At 41.7% G+C, this 18,882-nt stretch overlaps 1 protein-coding gene across 1 annotated transcript in view; it reads right to left on the reverse strand.

The window, feature by feature from the left end:
• Window positions 1-244: 244 nt before the first annotated feature.
• Window positions 245-18,882, reverse strand: part of LOC117648514 — a 30,450-nt gene continuing 11,812 nt past the window's right edge. Inside the window, exons 3-8 of the mRNA XM_034391021.1 lie at window positions 6,886-7,091; window positions 5,839-6,054; window positions 4,348-4,513; window positions 2,276-2,445; window positions 1,004-1,144; window positions 245-568 (exon numbers count right to left, since the gene is read on the reverse strand). Coding sequence (XP_034246912.1) covers window positions 245-568; window positions 1,004-1,144; window positions 2,276-2,445; window positions 4,348-4,513; window positions 5,839-6,054; window positions 6,886-7,062 — 1,194 coding nt within the window. The 5' untranslated portion in view covers window positions 7,063-7,091. The remainder of the gene's footprint in view (window positions 569-1,003; window positions 1,145-2,275; window positions 2,446-4,347; window positions 4,514-5,838; window positions 6,055-6,885; window positions 7,092-18,882) is intronic.

The following is an 18,882-nucleotide window of genomic DNA, read 5'->3' on the forward strand; positions in this document are numbered from 1 at the left end:
ATTGTGGATTTCGGTGTATACAAATTTAGTGAATTTCAGTCGAACTTCGGTCGAAATTCGTTGCATTTCGGTCGAAATTCGATGGAATTTAGTCAAATTTCGATGAATTTCAGTCGAAATTCGATCAAATTTAGTCAAATTTCTGTGAATTTCAATCAAATTTCGATGAATTTTAATGAATTTAGTGAATTTTACTAGTTGGATGAATTCGTGTACAAATTTGGCCGGAGTCATTTCCCCTTGCCTAGCGCCCGGCAAACTCCAGGAAAGTCTGGAGGAACTTGAACCAGTTGGCCATGGTGGTGCCGCACAGCTTCCTGTCGAGCGGGCCGACGCCCCTGCCGCGCAGCACGCCGCCGAGGCCCGTGGCGGACTGCATCATCCCGCGGCGGACTTGCAGCCCCTCGCCGCGCTCCTCCAGCCACGGCCCGGCGTACGCCTGGCCGACCACGCCCGCGCGCGCCGAGCACATGGCGTCGCCCACCAGGCAGAAGGGCACGAACACCACCAGCACCAGCGGGGCCAGCGCCATGGCGAACAGGTCCGCCTCCGCGCCGTGCAGCACCACCTGGAGCAACGCGGTGCACAGTGGGCCAGAAGCGAGGGGGGGAATAACTTCCCACGTTCATTGTACAAAATTTGAACACATTCCCACATTCTGCAGGCGAGGACGCCTGTAAGTAGGCAACAAGAGTGACAAATATAGCAGAAATCTTGCACATTCCCACATTCGTTGTACACTTAATCTAACAGTGGGTCACTCCTCGGCCAGAAGACCGGTGGAGGCGGCCGCAATTGTGGACGCGTTTTCAGCTCCAGAGCTGCTCAATGGGACTCGAACGGAACGTGTGACCTCACCAATGGATTGCTCTCCGAACGAGGAACCTATTGGTGGGGTCACAAGCTTGGTTCTAGTCCTGTGTAGCGGCTCTGGAGCTCAAAACTCGTTTAGAGTTTTGGCCGCCTCCGCCCGTCTTCTGGCCAACTGTGCGCTCCCACTCACCTCCAAGGCGTACAAAAGGGGCAAAACCACATTGCAGATCAGCAGATGAGGGATGAAGTCCGCTATTGCTGCGTCCAGCTGCAGACACGCCATGGTCAGCGCGCTCTGTTGTCGCGCCCAGAGGGCTGAGCAGCCGTGCGCCTAGACACACCAGACAACAACAAAAAAAACACGAGTTTTTGTGGAAAGTGCTTAGGAGAAATAACTAAGGCAGTACGGGAAAAGTACGAAACGTCCGTCCTGGTTCCAAAAGAACTCACGATAATGGAGAAAAAGTACAGAAGTCCTGCAACTGTATTTTTTGCAATACGAAACCCTTCTCTTCAAGTTTGATATAACTAATTTCTTGATTTCAAATTAGAAACTATGTTGGCAAGTTTTGAAAGAAGCGAAACATTAAATATTTCGCCAAATCGAATAAGTTTTTGTTTGATAATTGGGTTTCAATTAACCTAAACACCTTTTTGGTAGTTCTTTATCATTTGGTTTGTCAGTTGCTTCTTTACGAAATCACGTTTGTGCACAAAATTTTTGTAAAAATTTGGGTTTCGGTTGCAACTAGATGAGTCGCCTTGCTGACTCTATTTGTACTTGTGGCTTTTAGGCCGGAATTTATGCCTACTTTAAAAAATGTTTGAAAGAAAAATCAAAAGTAAAATTTAATTTTCCAAAAATGAATTTAAAACCGCAAAAATTCTTCTATAATGCTTTGGCGTGAACCCAACAAAATTTTCAAGGTTTCCTCTTACGATGAAAGTGCTAGGAAACCATCCAACTGCTCAATGAAAAATACTGAAAAGTCCATCTGTTTCTCAAGACTTCAATATAGGAAGAATTACTTTTTTAATCAATAAAACCTATAATTGCAAAATAATTTGCGATTCAAAAGACTACTTGAAAGTTTCGCAGGGAACATTAAATATTTCTGCTCAAGACTCGCAATGAGTTTTTGTTTGATAACTTTTTGGCGTTTGTTCACATTAACCTAAACTAGCCTTTTTTGGTAAAAGTTCATTGTTATCAGTTTTGTTTTGGCAGTTGAACTTCTTTACAAAATACAACAAATGTGCACAAACGTTTTTGGTAAAAAATGGTTAAGGTGAATTGTCAATTGAAGGGTGTAGGGGTCTTTCCCAGGTCCGGAATGATGCCTAGGGCCTTAACTAACGTTGGTTTGAAATCCAATTTCCGCATGTGTTCGAGCATTTGCGTCTAGTTCCCGGCAACTAGGAGTAGTACCAAGTAACTAGTTGTCAAGTCTGCCAATGTTACCTCCAAAACTAGTCCAATGGAGTAGTAAAGCTCGGACATGCAAAGGTAGATGACGATGATGAGAGAGATCAAGCTGTAGCCCACCACCACGGAACACGTGGTCCCAATCACTTGGAATGGGTACAGGCACCAGCGCATGGTCTCTGCCAAGGTTGCCTGAGTCTGCCCATCTGAAAGCAAAATTTCCAGACACATTTGCACTGGTTCACAAAACGCAAGCACTATGCACACTGTCAAAAGCCTAAATTAATCAATTGGTTTTCGTCATTTTAATTCAAACTAATTCGATTCAAGCACACGAGTCGATGATTTTAGTCTCTAAGCGCGGATGGGGGGGGGGGGGCAAAAAAATCCTCAGACGCGCATAGGAAAAAAGGGACAGAGGGGAGAGAGAGAGAAAGAGGGGAAAGGAGAAGAAAAGGGAAGAACGAAAAAAGATACTTGAGTGGAGTGGAAAAATTGGTAAGTTTGAATTTGAAGTTGCGGAGCTTTCAGCTCGCTTCGCTCGCAACATGGAACAGACTTGGTGAACAAGTCTTAGCCGGTTCGGTCCAAGTCATAGTCTTGTAACGAAAAGAAATAGGGTGGTGGTTTGCTACGGGCCTGGGTAGGTGGTTATGCTATCGGGAAATTGTTTTGGTCATTCTTTAGAAACCTCTTGAAGAACAAATTGGTAGTCTAAATTTGAACGGCCCATGGCCTGTGGCTCGTTTCGCTCGCAAAGTATTTGTGTTTCTGTTTGCTTTTTAGATTGCAAACTTCTGTAACTTGTTAGAATTGAGCCTTAATTTTAAAAATGTATGGAGCTACGCTCGCCGGCAACAACTGGGACCGTCCATTAGTTCGTAACGCACACGTAGGGTTATTAATTAGAAACCTTTCAAAACCAAATAAAACGCCACTCCTAATTTTGAAACATCTGTGGCTTGCGGCTCGCTCAGCAAGCAGATACACGTATTAGTTTAACGTCCAGTCAGTGTTAATTGTTTTCACATAAAAACCTTACAAAAGAAAAAAAATGAGCCCAAATTTAAACAAAGTCGGTAGCTTCTGGCTCGCTTCGCTCGCCCCAAACAACACAAGTTGTATGGTTCAGGACCTGCTATCCACTCACACCTCGATGAACAGAGTCTGAAGAGTATTCAAATGCGTATTTTGCTGCGAGAATGGCCCACTTTACTCTTTTTACGGTCAATGCGGCGAAACGTCGCAATATCGGCGGTCATACCCCTGTAGGTAGGCAACCTGTGATACACATTTGCCAAAAGTGCCCCCCCTAAACGGAAATCCGGGATCCGCGCCTGAGTCTCATTATGCTAAGATTTCAAATATCACCCTGGTCGGCCTGGCCCCCTCTAACCAGTAAAATGCAGGATACACCCCACTGCAAGAAAAAGTGTGAATAGTACAACAAAAGTACAACAAAAACTGTACAATAAACGAACAACAGGGATTGTATAAAGTACACCGAGGATTGCACAAACCACAACGAGGTCTGGACTGCCCTGCCCAGCACCCGTCATGCCGGTTCCATTGTACTTTGTACAACAATTGTACTTGAAACACTTGAAAAGTAGAATAAATTCCTGATAAAAATTTATATCTTATACTGCTATATATATATATATACTGCTATACTTTATACTGCTTATCTCTTGCAGTGCCGTCTCCTTGATAAGTCAACGTTTTTAAATAAGTTGCATGGTTTAGGACAGTCTGCCTTCAGATCCAGCCCCTATACGCAATGCATGTTCAAATTTTTGTCTCGATTCAAACACTCTTCAGACTTAATCATTCTCAGCACCAGCACGCAACGAATGTTCAAATTTTTGTCTCGATTCAAACACTCTTCAAACTAAATCATTCTCAGCACCATCTCATAAAAAGCCCTGGCAGGTCTATCGTTACTTTCCTTTGAAGATACCCAAACAGGGTGGCAAAACGAGTGAAGTTTGACGTTTGGTTGATTGTGTCAATTCTGAAAACTCTGAAGTTTCTCGGTAAAATCGATTTAGTTTTAGTCGGCCTCCACTTCAGTTATTTTCTGTCAGTGCAAAGCTTACGCCTCTGACCTGAATAACCATAGAGCTGTTGCACCACTGCCTGTGCAGCGGTGTGATGCCAAGACTGTTTGGTGGCCGCTATGACAACCATCAGGATGAGTTCGGTGGCCCAGCAGTAGATCTCGTAGAAGCGGACGAGCTTTGCGCAGAACCGCGCCCTGCGTGCCATTCGGACCTGGATTTATAAGGGGGAAAATTTTTCTTCAAACTGTCATTCATTATCCCATTAAACCGAGGCTGCAATTCCCACTATTTGTCGCACCCTGCCATTCTATAATTTATTGCTATATTATGCCACCCCTTAACTTCAACGAAAAGTGACAATTTAGCCGCAAATATTTGATATACCTTTTTGCTGCATTTTGATAGTAGGCATTTTTGCTTAATTGCAGGAATCCTTAACTTATCTCAAAAGGGCATCATAACGTTATCGTACGAGTTAAAGTTTTAACCCTTAACTTCTGACTTCTTTTCAATAGGACAAGTTATTTTTCTTGTGTCTCGAATTTGGGTTTGAGATGCTTTTGGAAGTACTTGCCAAAGTCCGTACCCTTAACCTTTAGCGAACATTGTCTAATGTTACGTTATGCAGCAGTGTCGGCTAAATGTCAAGTTAGGGATCCCTGCAAAATTGTTACACTTTTATTGCAAAAGAAGTTCATTGCAGCTCTCAGTAGGCTACATTGCAAAACATTGTAGTATTTTATGTGGCACCAAAATATGGAGCACCATGTCAGCGAGTATACTGAGTCAGATTCACGTGGTGTCAAATAGGATAGTGTAATGATAAAGAACGATACACAACCGGTGACAGCTGTCGAGAGATTGATTTATTCAAAGAGCCCTGAAACCCTTCAGAGTGACTATACACAGTAAAGCATAAGATTGCTTTACACCAAATTATTTGACCCAATTCCTAGGAGAAAATCCACAGAAAAATGGATATAACTCAACTTTACCCCTTTCACAGTCTAAATCTCATCGGAAATTGGAAGTAACTCAACCGAAGTTCACATAACTCCATTGCACAAAATGGCAATAGGAGATAACTCAACTTGTGTCTTTATGAATGTTTTGTAAAAAGAATGAACTCAACTTAACTCCCCATCACTAGTTGGAAAAAACAGGTACCTCCAAAAATGTACCACAGAAATAAAGACTCTACGCAGACCTCAGCTCCAGTTGAATTGTCTCCTAATTCCACCTCGTTTGGGAGAACTAAGTAAACATGGTTCCGTAGTCCATTCCAACGCAAAGATGTAAATCACAGAAACCGTTCACAGAGGAATGCTACACTTTTGAAAATTTTCACAGTTATTTCTTAGGCTTTTTTGACGAAAATCCAATTGCATCATTTATCTCATTGGATTGAGTTTACCCTGCAAACAGTTTTTTTGTTTCTCCTGAAAAATGATGAAAATTGAGTTATCCCGTTCTTCCGCTTCATGGATCAACTTGTAGTGTACGTGACGCTTGACACACCAAGCTGCGTGAGCTCACCCGGGCTCTAGGCGGTCCGCAGGATTCGACGACCACGCTCACGTCCCGGAGGTAGGTGATGGCGACGAGCAGGTGGTTGAGCCGCAGGCGAAGCATCAAGGCCATCATGATGCAGGAGATCATAGCCAGGGCGATCCGCAGTCCGAACATTTTCCGAGAAATGGCGCTCTCCAACGACCAGTGGAACATGATGAACACAGAGATGATCATGCCGCCCTAGAGAGAAGATGAAACGCTGGTGAAATTACACTGCGCGTTTGGATTTTATTCGCACAATCAGATTGAGTACACTCAAAATCGAAAGGCGGTACACATGGTCTTACGAAGGCGGTATTCGTTTTACCGCCTTCCAAGTGTGGTACAAAAATTACCGCTCATTGAAGGCGGTAAAATTACCACCTTTCACCGCTGTACCGCCTTAAATTTCCCTCCAAACGGAACATTCAAGGTGATAAAACTGTGGAAGGTGGTAATTTACCGCCTTCAATGGGCGGTAAAACGAATACCTCACTTGGAAAGGCGGTAAAACGAATACCGCCCTCGATTGTGGAAATTTTACCATCTTTGGGTTTTGTGTGTACTTCGATTGCGCTTCCTCAATCAACCTGTGTTCTTACTTTGCTTACACAGTCAAACTGTGTACTTATGTTCTGCTTGCACAATGTACCCTCTGTTTTCAAGCGTAATCAGTAATCAAGCTTAACAGGTTCATTCGCCAAGTTTCCCCCCTCCTCAATGCATGGGGGAATGTCCAGTCGACGCTTCATTACAAGCGTAATGGCTTCAAGCGAAATTTTATGCTCGACTGAAGAAAAATTGCGGAAAAAGGACAAATTTTCTCATGGATTAGGAAATTACTGGGGTGGTCCTCTTGGTGTCTTCCTTGAATTTCCTGCGCACCGACGAGCAAACAACTTTCAGAAAATTTGTACGCCGTGTTCGAAATTAAGGTAAATTCACGCAATTTGGACGTTATTTCAAGGGAAACGCAAACTAAAATTCAAGTTGTTCTCCTGCTCGCAGTGGTTTGACCTTGACCTTACTTACCGTCCCTTGCCGCAGCCACGCCAGAACAGCATACTTGAGACCGGGCAGCTGGTTAATTTGAAGGGTCCTGAGCCACCACTGGAAGTGCTGGGTCAGAGGGCCTTCCTCGTCGCTCTCACTCTTCACGTACAAGTCAGCGATAACAGGCCTCAGGAGGCGGCCGCAGGCGGCCCGCATAGCGAGCTAGTAAGCACACTCTTAAATCCCTGTGAACCAACGTGTTTGTAAGCCTGCGAAGAAACTCACTTGTTTGCAATGCGAAGGACGCATCCGTATTGCAAATCAGTGCTTCGCAATTTGCGAACAACCTGTTTTGCGAACCCTTGCAAACACGTTGTTCGCAAAATTGCGAACTACCAGTTCGTAATACAATCAAGCAAAACTCTTCGCAAGTTGCAAACCAAATGGTTTGTAATGCGAATTCATTCTGCGCAAGGTTTTGAGAGTGCAGGTGGAGACAGCCAATGCGAGACGCATTTTGACGAGGGGGAAATCACTCACCAAAATTGTGACCTATTACGTTCTACTCTACAAATTTAAGTATCGACATAGTACACTCCACCTGGAGTCAACCTAGCATGTACACTCCACCCAGAGTCAACCTAGCATGTACATTCTACCTAGAGTCAACCTAGCATGTACACTCCACCTACAGTCAACCTAGCATGTACACTCCACCTAGAGTCAACCTAGCATGTACACTCCTCGCTGGAGCATGCTTATTACACTATTACAGAAGTCTTACGTTTGTAAATATTGTGATTTAACTAAAATCAGACCCTTATAACGGAAAATTCAGAAAATTTTGGCTATTACGCTATTACTATCACGCGTAATACAAGGAATCGGTGACCCGACTATTACGCGAGTGATTTGCCCCTCGCGTTTTCAGCTCCAGAGTTGCTACACTCTACAAATTCAAAAGCGTACATTGTATGCTCTGCCTGGAGAATACCTGCAAGCACGCTCTAGCTAACGCATGCCGGCCAAGCATGCACTTACTAGTGCATACATGGCATGTACACACTTCGTGATGCAGACAGCTCCCTATCCCTTATACACTAGATGTATGCTTCAGTAATAGCTTGTACACACACTAAACTTCTTACGGATACATCCTATCTGTATTACGGACATTTTTGTGCAATTGCAATTACGGATAGATTTTGCTTGTAATACGGATGAAATCATCCGTATTACAAAGAGTTTTACGTCCGTACCATACGGATATTTTCGTCTGTATGTTACGGACACGAAAACCTTTGTATTACGGATAAAATCATCCGTATTACAAGCAAAATCTATCCGTAATTGCAATTGCACAAAAATGTCCGTAATACAGATAGGATGTATCCGTAAGAAGTTTACTGTGCATGGCATGTTTGCACTAGTAAGTGCGTGCTTGGCAGGCATGCGCTAGCTAGAGCGTGTTTGCAGGCATGCTTCAGGCAGAGCATATACAATGTTGGATTAGTTGAGCAGGACTCGAACCGAACCCCACCGATGGATTCTGCGTTCGGAGAGCAATCTATTGGTGGGTTCACACGTTCGGTTCAAGTCCCATTTAGCGACTCTGGAGCTCACAACGCGTCTAGAATTGAACGCCAAAGTCCTTACGGATATACCGTGTTTTTGTCCGTAATACAAAGATTTGGGAATCCGTATGTTACTACGAAATTATCTGTAAATTACGGACATCAAAATCTTTGTATTACGGACAAAAATATCCGTATTACAAACAAAATTCGATCCGTAATATGGCTGCACAAAACTATCCGTAACCTACAAACACGCTATCTGTAAGGACTGTACTTTGTGTGGCCATCTCCACCTGTCTGCTGGCTCTCTGTGTGCTGTGGCAGGGCTGCGACCGACAGTCGTCATAAAGCACTGCCCTCTACGAGCCGTTTGAACCTTGGGCGAAGTGGCTCGCCTGGCGGCCATACGGCCTATTAGGCCATCGCTTATTCAGCGCGTCGTTACCGGGCGACAAGGCAGTCGGCAGTGTACAGTATAATAGCTGCACTGAGAATCCAAACGCTATGTGTATAGCATCATCTGGTGCAATGCATTTGAAGACGTTTTCATTGCACCAACTGGTGCAATGCCTCAGCCATATTGCACCTTACGTGCAATGCGTCCCGAAGATGCCCTATGCTAGGCATTACACTCCATGTGCAATGCTTTGGCATTGCACCAATTGACGCTATACTCCACTCTCAGTGCAGGGTGTTAATGAAGTCGTTCGGACCAGAGTCCAATAATAAGAGGAAAAGTGGCGATAGATATCGCACCGCCTTTTCCCACGCAGTTTGAAGGGTGCGTAGTTGGCGGTTGCCACAATTTACAGCCAGGATGGTGCAGATTTTAGCGCCTTCGAAACACTAGGCACCGTAAATGTCTTACGGTGAAAGCCTGCACTAACATACGATGGTGGAGATTTTCTCCATAATACCAACGAAAATTCGTCAAAGTATCTACAAGGTACAGTGAACTCTCAATGGTATATTATTGAGTCAGCTGCACCACCATGATATGGAACATTTTCACCATAATATGGAGAATCTTCACTGTACAACAATTGGAGTGTACTGTCAATAGATTTTGGAGTGGTTCTAGTAATGCGTCGACGTTCAGTTTAACCTTTTCCATGAACAAACCGCACTCTTCTCCGTTCGCAGAGCGGCAGATTTCGTGGCCAAACTAGAGGAGAGGTCAGCAGAGGGGAGGCTATCGTCAAAAACTTAGCATCGAAAATATTTTAAAATTTACAACAATTTTTGCAGGGAAGTAGACATAATTTCAAAGCGTGTGGAAATTGCCGAAAGTAATTGAAAGTAATTGTACGCAAAACCACGAGAAGAGAACGTTGCAGATATTTTGTCTCGGATTGGAGAGATTTGGAAGCATCGCGTTCTTTTGCATCATGCGTGTTTGAAGTAGAGTAGGGCAATGGATGAATCGAGGTTGGGGAAAGATCTGCTGTGTTCCCACCCCTCTTTTTCAGTTTTCTGTTTTATTGAGGAGAAAATACAATACAGGCACTTTTACAGATTGTTCAGTATTTTAAAGGTCTAGAAGATGTAAACGTCATCACTCTACACTATGGTGCCGTTATTATTACAGTTGGTTTTGTAATTACTATGGCGTGAATATTGTGCAGGTTACGGCGCCGAGGTTCGAATTTCAGACTGATTAAGTCTTGCGATTACTGAATACGCCGCAGCCAGCGGTTGTCCACGTGATTTTGTAAGATGTTCGCTCCTCCTCGTATAACTTAAGTAGTCGGTTAAAGATAAAGTGGAGTGAACTTTTCTATCCACTTTTCCTAAGGAGAACATCGATGAGAAGGAAAAAAAATCGGACACCTTTGAGCGACTACAGCAGAGTTCTGGGTCCCACTTAAGGTTACTGTAAAGTGAAAAAATGTGAAATATCATTTTTCAAAATAATTGTGGCATCATGTTTGTATTTAGGTTTCAGGTTGCTTACTATAAGATGAACTTAAACCCAAAGTTGAGGCACTCAACTCCCATTATTTTTTGAGTTATTGAAGTTTACGAAACAAATTTAGTCGTTTACTAAAAATTCTCCTTGCGATGAACCAAAAGTTGTCGAGACTTGATTTTTGTTTTACAAGTTCTTTATTGATTTGCCTATCTGGTAGCAAAGCCGGATTTCCAAAATTCCAACATAAAACAGGAATTTTTCTCAAAAAACACAAAAAAACACCAAAAAATACCAAAATTTTGCCAAATTTCAGTAAAAAATTCAAAACTCATTTTCCAAACAGAAATTACAGCTTATCTATGCATATATTGTCTAATCCGGCTTTGCTAGTCTGTTTGCATGTCCATTGGGCCTTAAAATAAAAAAAATCACAACTCCGTAAACTTTTTGGTTCATCGCAAGGAGAATTTTTAGTAAACGACTAAAATGACACTAAAACCGTCATAACTTTGGAACTAATGGGAGTTGGGAGTCCAGTCTGTGGCTGTAAGGGTTTTTCATAGTAAGCAACCAAATCACCAAAAACCAAAGCACTGCCACCTATACTTTGGAAGATAGTTTTTTCACCTTACAGTAACCTTAAACAAGATTTAGTTTATGGTTGTTCAGCTCTGCACGAACATGAACATACGCGCGCGAGTACACTTTGGGTCTATGGACTTTGAGCCCATACAGTACTGCCATATTCAGGCATAGGAAAGTTCTGTTCACATTCGCACATAAGTTGCGTACGATTTTATAAATACTTATGCGCTATATCGGAATTTTGCCTCTAGCTGAAGTATGACATTCTACATAGATTCTGTATGTACAAAAGTGGCAATAGCTATCTTGATAGTTGATCCAGGAAGCGGAAGAAGGGAATAACTTGACTTATCCCCAAATTGAGTTTTTATTTTATTATTGTGCCTTAGAATGGTTTACATCATTACACCAAATTATTTGACTGAATTCCAAGCAGTTTAGGAGAAAATCCACATGGAAAAAGGGTATAACTCAACTTAACCCCTTTTACAGTCTAAATTTCATTGGAAAATGGAGATAACTCAACCTTAGTCTACATGAGTCCGTTTGACAAATTGGCAAAAGGATATAACTCAACTTGTGTTTTTATGGATCTAGTGTAAAAAGAATCAACTCAACTTAACCCCCCCTTAATTTTAAATTTCAATTTGGAAAAAAGAGCTAAGTCCAAAAAATACACCAGAGTAACATACACTTAATGCAGACTATTGTTCCACTTGACTTGTCTCCAAATTCCTCTTTGTTTAGGAAATATAAGGTGAGCTGACTCTGTTTTCCATTTCAACGGAAAGTGACAAGTCGCAGAAATCCTCTACGGAGTGACCTTACACTTTTGATTCTTTTTCCAAAATTTTACTAATGCTTTTTGAAATTATTAACATCTGCAACATCCATTTGTTTTGTTTTAGTTTTCCCTGCTAACAGTTTTTCGTTTCTCCTGAAAAATGGCCAAAATTGAGTTATCCCCTTCTTCCGCTTCCTGGATCAAATATTTCTTCTCTTGTCTTCATCCACACCAAGTTTCTCCAACTCTGAATTTAAAAGTAAGTTTAGTCTTCCCTGAACAACATCAGACAAAAATGCAATGTCGTGACAGATTCTTTGAATCAATGAAGCTGGAAGCAGATCCACAGCATAGAGATTTAGGTAAAACTTTGCAATAGTATCATAAACCAGTTCATCATTAAGTAAATCAGAATTCAAGCTTTCCTCAAAGATAGGCAACTGCTCATCAGTAGGCAGGTTCTCTTCCATACTGTCTTCATAAGCATCAGCAAACTGACCATCATTGTCAGCATATTGAACATTAAGGTAAAAAATCAATTGTGGGTCACGAATCAATTGTGGGTCATTTTTTTCGACGGGTCACCGCAGACCCGACGGAGATTGAATCGATTTGAATTTCGCGGTAGACTTTCCTCCAACCTTTCTTTGTCTCCCCAAATAGCGTGTATGTCCGAGCGACGATTGTAACGGCTCCTATCAGGCTTCAAAGGAAGGCCCTTCAAAAAGTCGTGAAAATGGCGCCCATCCAACGAGGCAAAAAATCGTTTGTTTTTCAAATTGCCACCGTGAAGCTATTACGAGATAAAACGGGACGCCCTTGCTGATTTAGGTTCATAATAGGTCAGGGAACATAAATTTACCAGAGTACAGCCGAAATCATTCGATGCCATGGTGCGCGGGTGATGGCAAAGTAGCGTTCGCTACCATGTCCGACCCATTATTTCAGACGAATTTTACGGTAGTTATTCTGCTATTTTTTTGTTTTTTGCGCTTCTTAATGACTGAAAAAAATTCCATTTTTCTGCTCTGACACATTTAGTACTACGATACGAAGTTTATGTTGAGCTTAGGCTACAGCCCCGAACGACAACGCTAGCTCTTACTTCCAGTCTGCCATGCCATACGGCTTTTTTGTTGGGGAGGAGGGAGGGGTTGCGCATTGCGGGGCTTTCATAGCTCCCGGAAGGGGACCGCTCTCCAACTGCAGGCTAGGCACCCGAGGCCAGTCCGTCCCTGTTATAGGGAGTCAAATCAGTCCCTACTGACTTAATATTCTGACTGAAATAGATAATAAATTTTAGCAATACCTCATGATGACGGTGTGGTGTTGATTGTCTACCACACCGGCGGCCCTACAATATGCACTATAAAAGTTTCGTCTCTAATCCAGGACGTTTAACTCCCATCTGTCTCACAGTGAAATTGGCATGTTTATGTATTTTTCCTCTTTGAGTGAAAAACGTGTCTGCTTGGTTTATTGAGAACCAGGGACCTTTCATTAATGAAAATAAGAAAATATCTTGCAAAGGTGGTCAATTTACAAGCAAAAGGACGAAATGGCCCACAATTGATGTGACCCACAATTGATTCATTGTGATACAGATCCAGCAGTTTTCACGATTCCGAAAAATAAATTCAAAAGTGAATTTCTCTCGTATTTCAGCAAATCATATCCAAATTTGAGCTTCGTACTATGCTGACCCACAACTGGTTCCAAAAATCAATTGTGGGCCAAAACAGACTATTTTTAAAACAGCCACAGCTTAGCAAATAAGGATGATAGACGGGGCTACTATGCTGCAAAACTTAGTCCAAGGACTTAAAGGCCGCACATGCACTTTTGTCGCCACGTCAGAATTAAAGGCCCTAATTTGGAATTTTCAAAAATGTGACCCACAATTGATTTTTTACCTTACCTACAACAGAAGCTTTGAAGCGTTCTTTTGGACAACCTTCTGCTTTCCAATTCTTGTGGTATTGACTTAGATGGACCCGGAATGTAGAAGCGGCTTTGAAGACCTTAGGAAATTGGCAACCTGCTATAGGGCATCCAACACAAACATTTTCATTCAAATGTTTGCACAAATGTTGAACAAGCTCCCACATGGATGTGGTAGAGTAACAATTTTCAGCTTCACAGTAAGGGCATACCAGTACTTTTGTTGCGGCTGGATCCCGGTGTCCGAATTCACGATGAAACACTGACACATGAAACTTAAGGCTTCCATACGAGGTGGTATCAAACAAACAGGTCTCTACTGGACAGTTGAATTTGAAATTTCTACTGAGGGAATGAATCCGCTGATGACGTATGCTGCTGGCGATAGTTTCTGGAACTGTAGAGCATAGCTTGCAAGGAAAGGGTCCAGGATTCAACTCGACTCCACCTATGATGAGTAGAATGACGAGCACTGCACTGCATAAACTCATCAGAAGAATTGAGAGGACGTTTGTTCCTTTAACATTTGAAGACTGGGTCAAATTCCTGGCCCCGGCGAACCGACCAATTCTGGCTCTCCACTGTTCCACAGATACACCCATTTCAAAATCTGAAAAAGTAAAATAAAAAAATAATCTTGTGTTATGATGTTATGATACAGAGTGAGAAAACTGAATTTGTGATTATTTTAACAACATTACTAACCTAGATGAAGCACTATCTAGTAAGAGAGACAGCAACACAAAATTACTCAGACCACATTAGGGTCTTAATAAATCTGAAAAATAAGGTCAAAATTAAAATATTGAACACAGAAGCAAGTTGCGGTGGCGATGACCTAACCTCCTACCTGTGGTAATCGACATTTCAGATAAGATCACATGCAAATTAACTCCCACGAGGGACAGCAGCAGAAAATTTCATGATTGGGAAAACTTAGGCGTACCAAAAGCACCCAAATCACATTGAAAATCTGTCTGAAAACTTTTAATTTACGGGCAGGGGGAATGCCACTCCGCGTTAAGAATTTGGAATACTCCTTAAAAGAAGAAAAAGAAGAAGTAGTCAAACAGTTGAGCATCGGAGAGTGCGCATGCGCGCGCGGGCCATCGACGCGTTACCGTTTCAAGCTGCAGCTCAAACCGCCAAAATTCATCAACGACTTTGCGCTCTCAGAGGTGCCTTTGCATCGTAAATTCGGTCAAAATCAGACCAATTTGTGGTAAGTTGATTAGGGATTAGTTGGATTGGTACATAAATCAAGTCCTGTCGTAAAGTTGAGCTTAAATTTTCAGAAATATGGAGTCAAGCAACCAAGATCTGAGGGATACCCTCACACTCAACATCCAAAGTATCTTGGCTCACATTTCGGAAGATAAAGTGCGTGATCTCGTTGAATTTCTTATAAGTAAAGGCGTCAAAAGAGAGATTGATCTTCGGCGTATAACAGTTCCCGTTCTGGAGGGCCATTTAAACGATTTCATTGATGCCAGCGACCTGCATGAGGAGTGGCAGAAGTGCTATGGTAAGTTCATTGTTTCTCACCGTTTGCTCTTCCCAACTGTTTGACTTCTGTTCAAATGATTGTTTACACCTAAAAACTATAATTTTACAGGGTCCTCAAAAGTGCCGGAACAGGCAGGAGACAGAGGTTAGTTTAAATACGTCGCTTCACTTGTTTGGTTATTGTACCTAAACTTCTCACTTATATTATCTAAATTCTTCCACAGCGCCATCCAAAACTCCTCTGGCGACACAACCTAATTCAAATGCCAGTGAGTAAACACAGTTTTCTGTTTTTCTCAATTACTCATTTTAATTCAATATGTGGAGGTATTTAAATTTTATTTTATAGGACCGAGCAGTGCTGGCTCCTCGCAGTTACCATCAGCTCCTGGGCGTCAGGGAAGGATTCCATTAGCCCTGACATTGCCGCAAGACAAAATGCCTGAGTTTGACAAAAACTCTCCTTACATGCCTTCTGCAGTTAAGCGGGCTATTGATCGGGGGTTAAGGCCTTCAGCAGCTGCAAGAGCACAGATGGTGGATCGTATCGTAGACCACTGTAGGGAGACTGTCCCTAATCTGGATCGGACCATGTTTAATCCAGTGGCTCTCAAACTTGTTCAGGCATATCCCTCATCTTTCCAAGATACTGTCTTAATTAGTAGTCATGGCAGTGATAGCCTGGCCAAACAGTTTCGGGATAAATTTGACAACGATAAAAGGCCTGACACTCCTACTCCCAAAGAAAAAGAGGCACCTGCTGCCAAGGAAGCTTATGGGTGCTTGCATTGGAATCCCCCCCTTCCTGAGGGATCATGTGAAGATTCTCAGGAAGATAGCCGAGAAGTCCTGAAAGGGATCCACTCTTTGTCCCGAAAGGAGTGGGAATGGAAACTTATAAAGAAGCACATGGATGAGTCATATTACCTTCAAAGAAAGGAAATAAATGGTGAATTGGCTGTTGCAGCCAAGACGTCTAAGAGTAAGAAGAGGAAAAGAACGGAAAATGAAAACCAAACTGAGGATGACCCGCAAGACCCTAAAGTGACCATCTCAGACTTGAAGAAGGACTGGCCCTTCCTTTTCACTTGCCGTGGTATGAATTATCACTTCATAAATCTAACTGGCATTGATTTTAGAAGCAATGTATTCGACTTCGTGCAGGAGGACTGCACATTAATGATAGAATTTCTAGCTGGCAAGGGCACTGAGCTTGCCAAATTGAAAATGGATCTGGTGAGGGCTGAGCGTAATGGTGCCACCAGTGCTAAACTTCCAACTATTCTCCACATGTTGATCAAATCTCTTAAAGATGATTTTACTTTTTTCATTAAATATGTAGAGGTAGGTTCAAATGTATCTAGACACTTTTCTTTTGTGTAACTTTTAACTTAAATTTCTAAAATATCTTTTCCAGAGTACCACATTATTTGAAGAAGTAAGAACATCTGTCAACCTCCCAAGCACTCCAGTGATTATTGCTGCAGGTAAGAAAAAAATCTGTTTCAACCTAAAACATTTATTGATCCTTTGCCCACCTTTCTAAAGTGTGCTCATGCTCCACAGGGTCCAACCTTTATGACAGCAAGAAATTTTTCTTGTGCATTGATGGAACTCCAGTTACAACAGAAGCAACATTGCTTGAATCCTTTTCCATGTTGTTTAGTGCATACTTTGTGCTGAACATTGAATACCCCAGTGAGTTGGCTGGTCTTCTAAATTTTTCTCAAAGGTACTGATAAAAATTATTTTCTGCAACCTCCATTTGCTGTGCAGCAGCTCTGAGCTCATTGTTAATAATTTTCCTTCCAGAATAATTGCCAAGATAGCACCACAAAAGGGCAGAAAAAGCAAGAGTGCGGCAGCTGATAAGCTGGCCAAGGATCGAGTTGTCAAGCTCTACAACAAGTTTGTCGAGTACAAACAACAAATTGATGATGTGGAGAACTAGCTTATAGATTGACCAAGTTTATTAATCTCTTTTGTTTTTGTTATTGTCATTATTTTTAACAAGGCAACTTTTCATAAGCTGTCATAATCAATTTATCTTTGTTTCTGTTTTGTTTTATATTTTAATAGAGGAGACTGTTAGTAGATTTTGTCCTTTTATCTACTACAAATGAAACATAGGAGACCAGTAAATCTGGACTAAAGTTGTTTTCTTTTCTCTAACTGCTAATCTTGATGTTTTAGTGTCACTAGTGAAATTATCAAAGGCACTGCTTCTCAGCAAAGTACCATTTGATGTAAGGTTAATAGTGATTTTGTAAGAAGATTTTGGTTTTAAAGCAATGTGTCCATCCTCTTTCTTTGTATCCTATACTTATCTAATTTTTTATGCTTTTTGTATTCCTCTTTCTAAAGTACGCCCTGTTCCACATGGTAAGCCCTAATGACGGCAAGAATTTTTTTCTCATGCATTGGTTTGTTAAGAACAACAACAAACAAATTGATGATGTGGAGAGTTAGCTTAATAGATTCTCTAAGTGAATTTATCTCTTTTGTTTTTGTGTGATTGTCATTATTTTTAACTGGGCAACCAGTTCCATCAGCTGTCATAATCAATTTATCTTTGTTTCTGTTTTGTTTATTTTATTAGAGGAGACTGTTCATAGATTTTGTCCTTTCATCCACTATAAATGAAACATTGTACCTGTTTATTTGAGGCCAGTAAATCTGGACTTAAAATGTTTTCTTTTCTCTGACAGCTAATCTAATCTTTCTAGTTCTGTAAGTCTGTCCTTTGGACTACTGCTATCTGATCATTAAAGGTATGCTAGTAATTCTGACTTTTGGTTGGTTTCTTTCCTCTGCCTCTAAACCTTGTAAAAAATTGCTCAATTATTTTTTTGAAGAATAATGCTTTACTTCAGCATGAGTAACCTCCACCTAGCGTTTCTTTTCAAATTTTTCTCTTGCTCCAAATGTATTGATATGCTGCACAAATTTTTAAGAATGATTTTATGCAAAAACTAAATTGATTACTCTTACTGAAAAAACACAGTTAACAACAGGCTTCACTATTTTATTCACAACATATTAGAAGCACAGAAAATCACAATTGAGAAGACATTAATCAAGATAGGTCTCATGCTAAACCAAACACTTGAAGACTGAGGCTGCGAGCAAGGCTTGAGAAATTACTTCCATTGTTAGAGATGGGCAGTGAAGCAGTGGAGGGCTGGTTGGAAAGGCGTCCCTGCAAAGCAAAAGAAAGTGAAGGAAAGCAAACCAAGAGGGACATGATTATGGAAAAAAATGACAATTAATACATTTTAGACAGAAACAGAAGGAGAGTTCAAAGGGTTGGGTGGGTGATCTGAGATATCAGAGAGTTAAAGAATGACGGCAGGTTGTTATTGAAGACTTAGCAAAACAACGATGATCAAAAGAGTCCAGCCATCTCGTGTAAAGAGTTGAGGCATCGAGTTGAGGGTAAACATGTTTCACATGACAAGATATTTGGAAAATAAGGTAGTAGTTGCTGTCCACATTCCTTTTCTGGTCATTTACCTTTTAGATGGAAACAGCAGGTTATCTCGAGTGGAAACTGATGCTATAGCAGCTGATTCCCTGAGGCTCTGCATCCAAGGACAGTCTCAAACATCCTGGCTAAGCATTGGCTACAACAGCGACAGGATTCGCGACCTGGAACACACAAACAGAGCACGTCATTGTCGGATCAAAGCAGAAACTGTCACAAACAGCCTGCAGTTTTGCAAAAGCAAAAA

The sequence above is a fragment of the Thrips palmi genome, unplaced genomic scaffold (assembly GCF_012932325.1).
Source record: "Thrips palmi isolate BJ-2018 unplaced genomic scaffold, TpBJ-2018v1 HiC_scaffold_3, whole genome shotgun sequence".
NCBI lineage: Eukaryota > Metazoa > Arthropoda > Insecta > Thysanoptera > Thripidae > Thrips > Thrips palmi.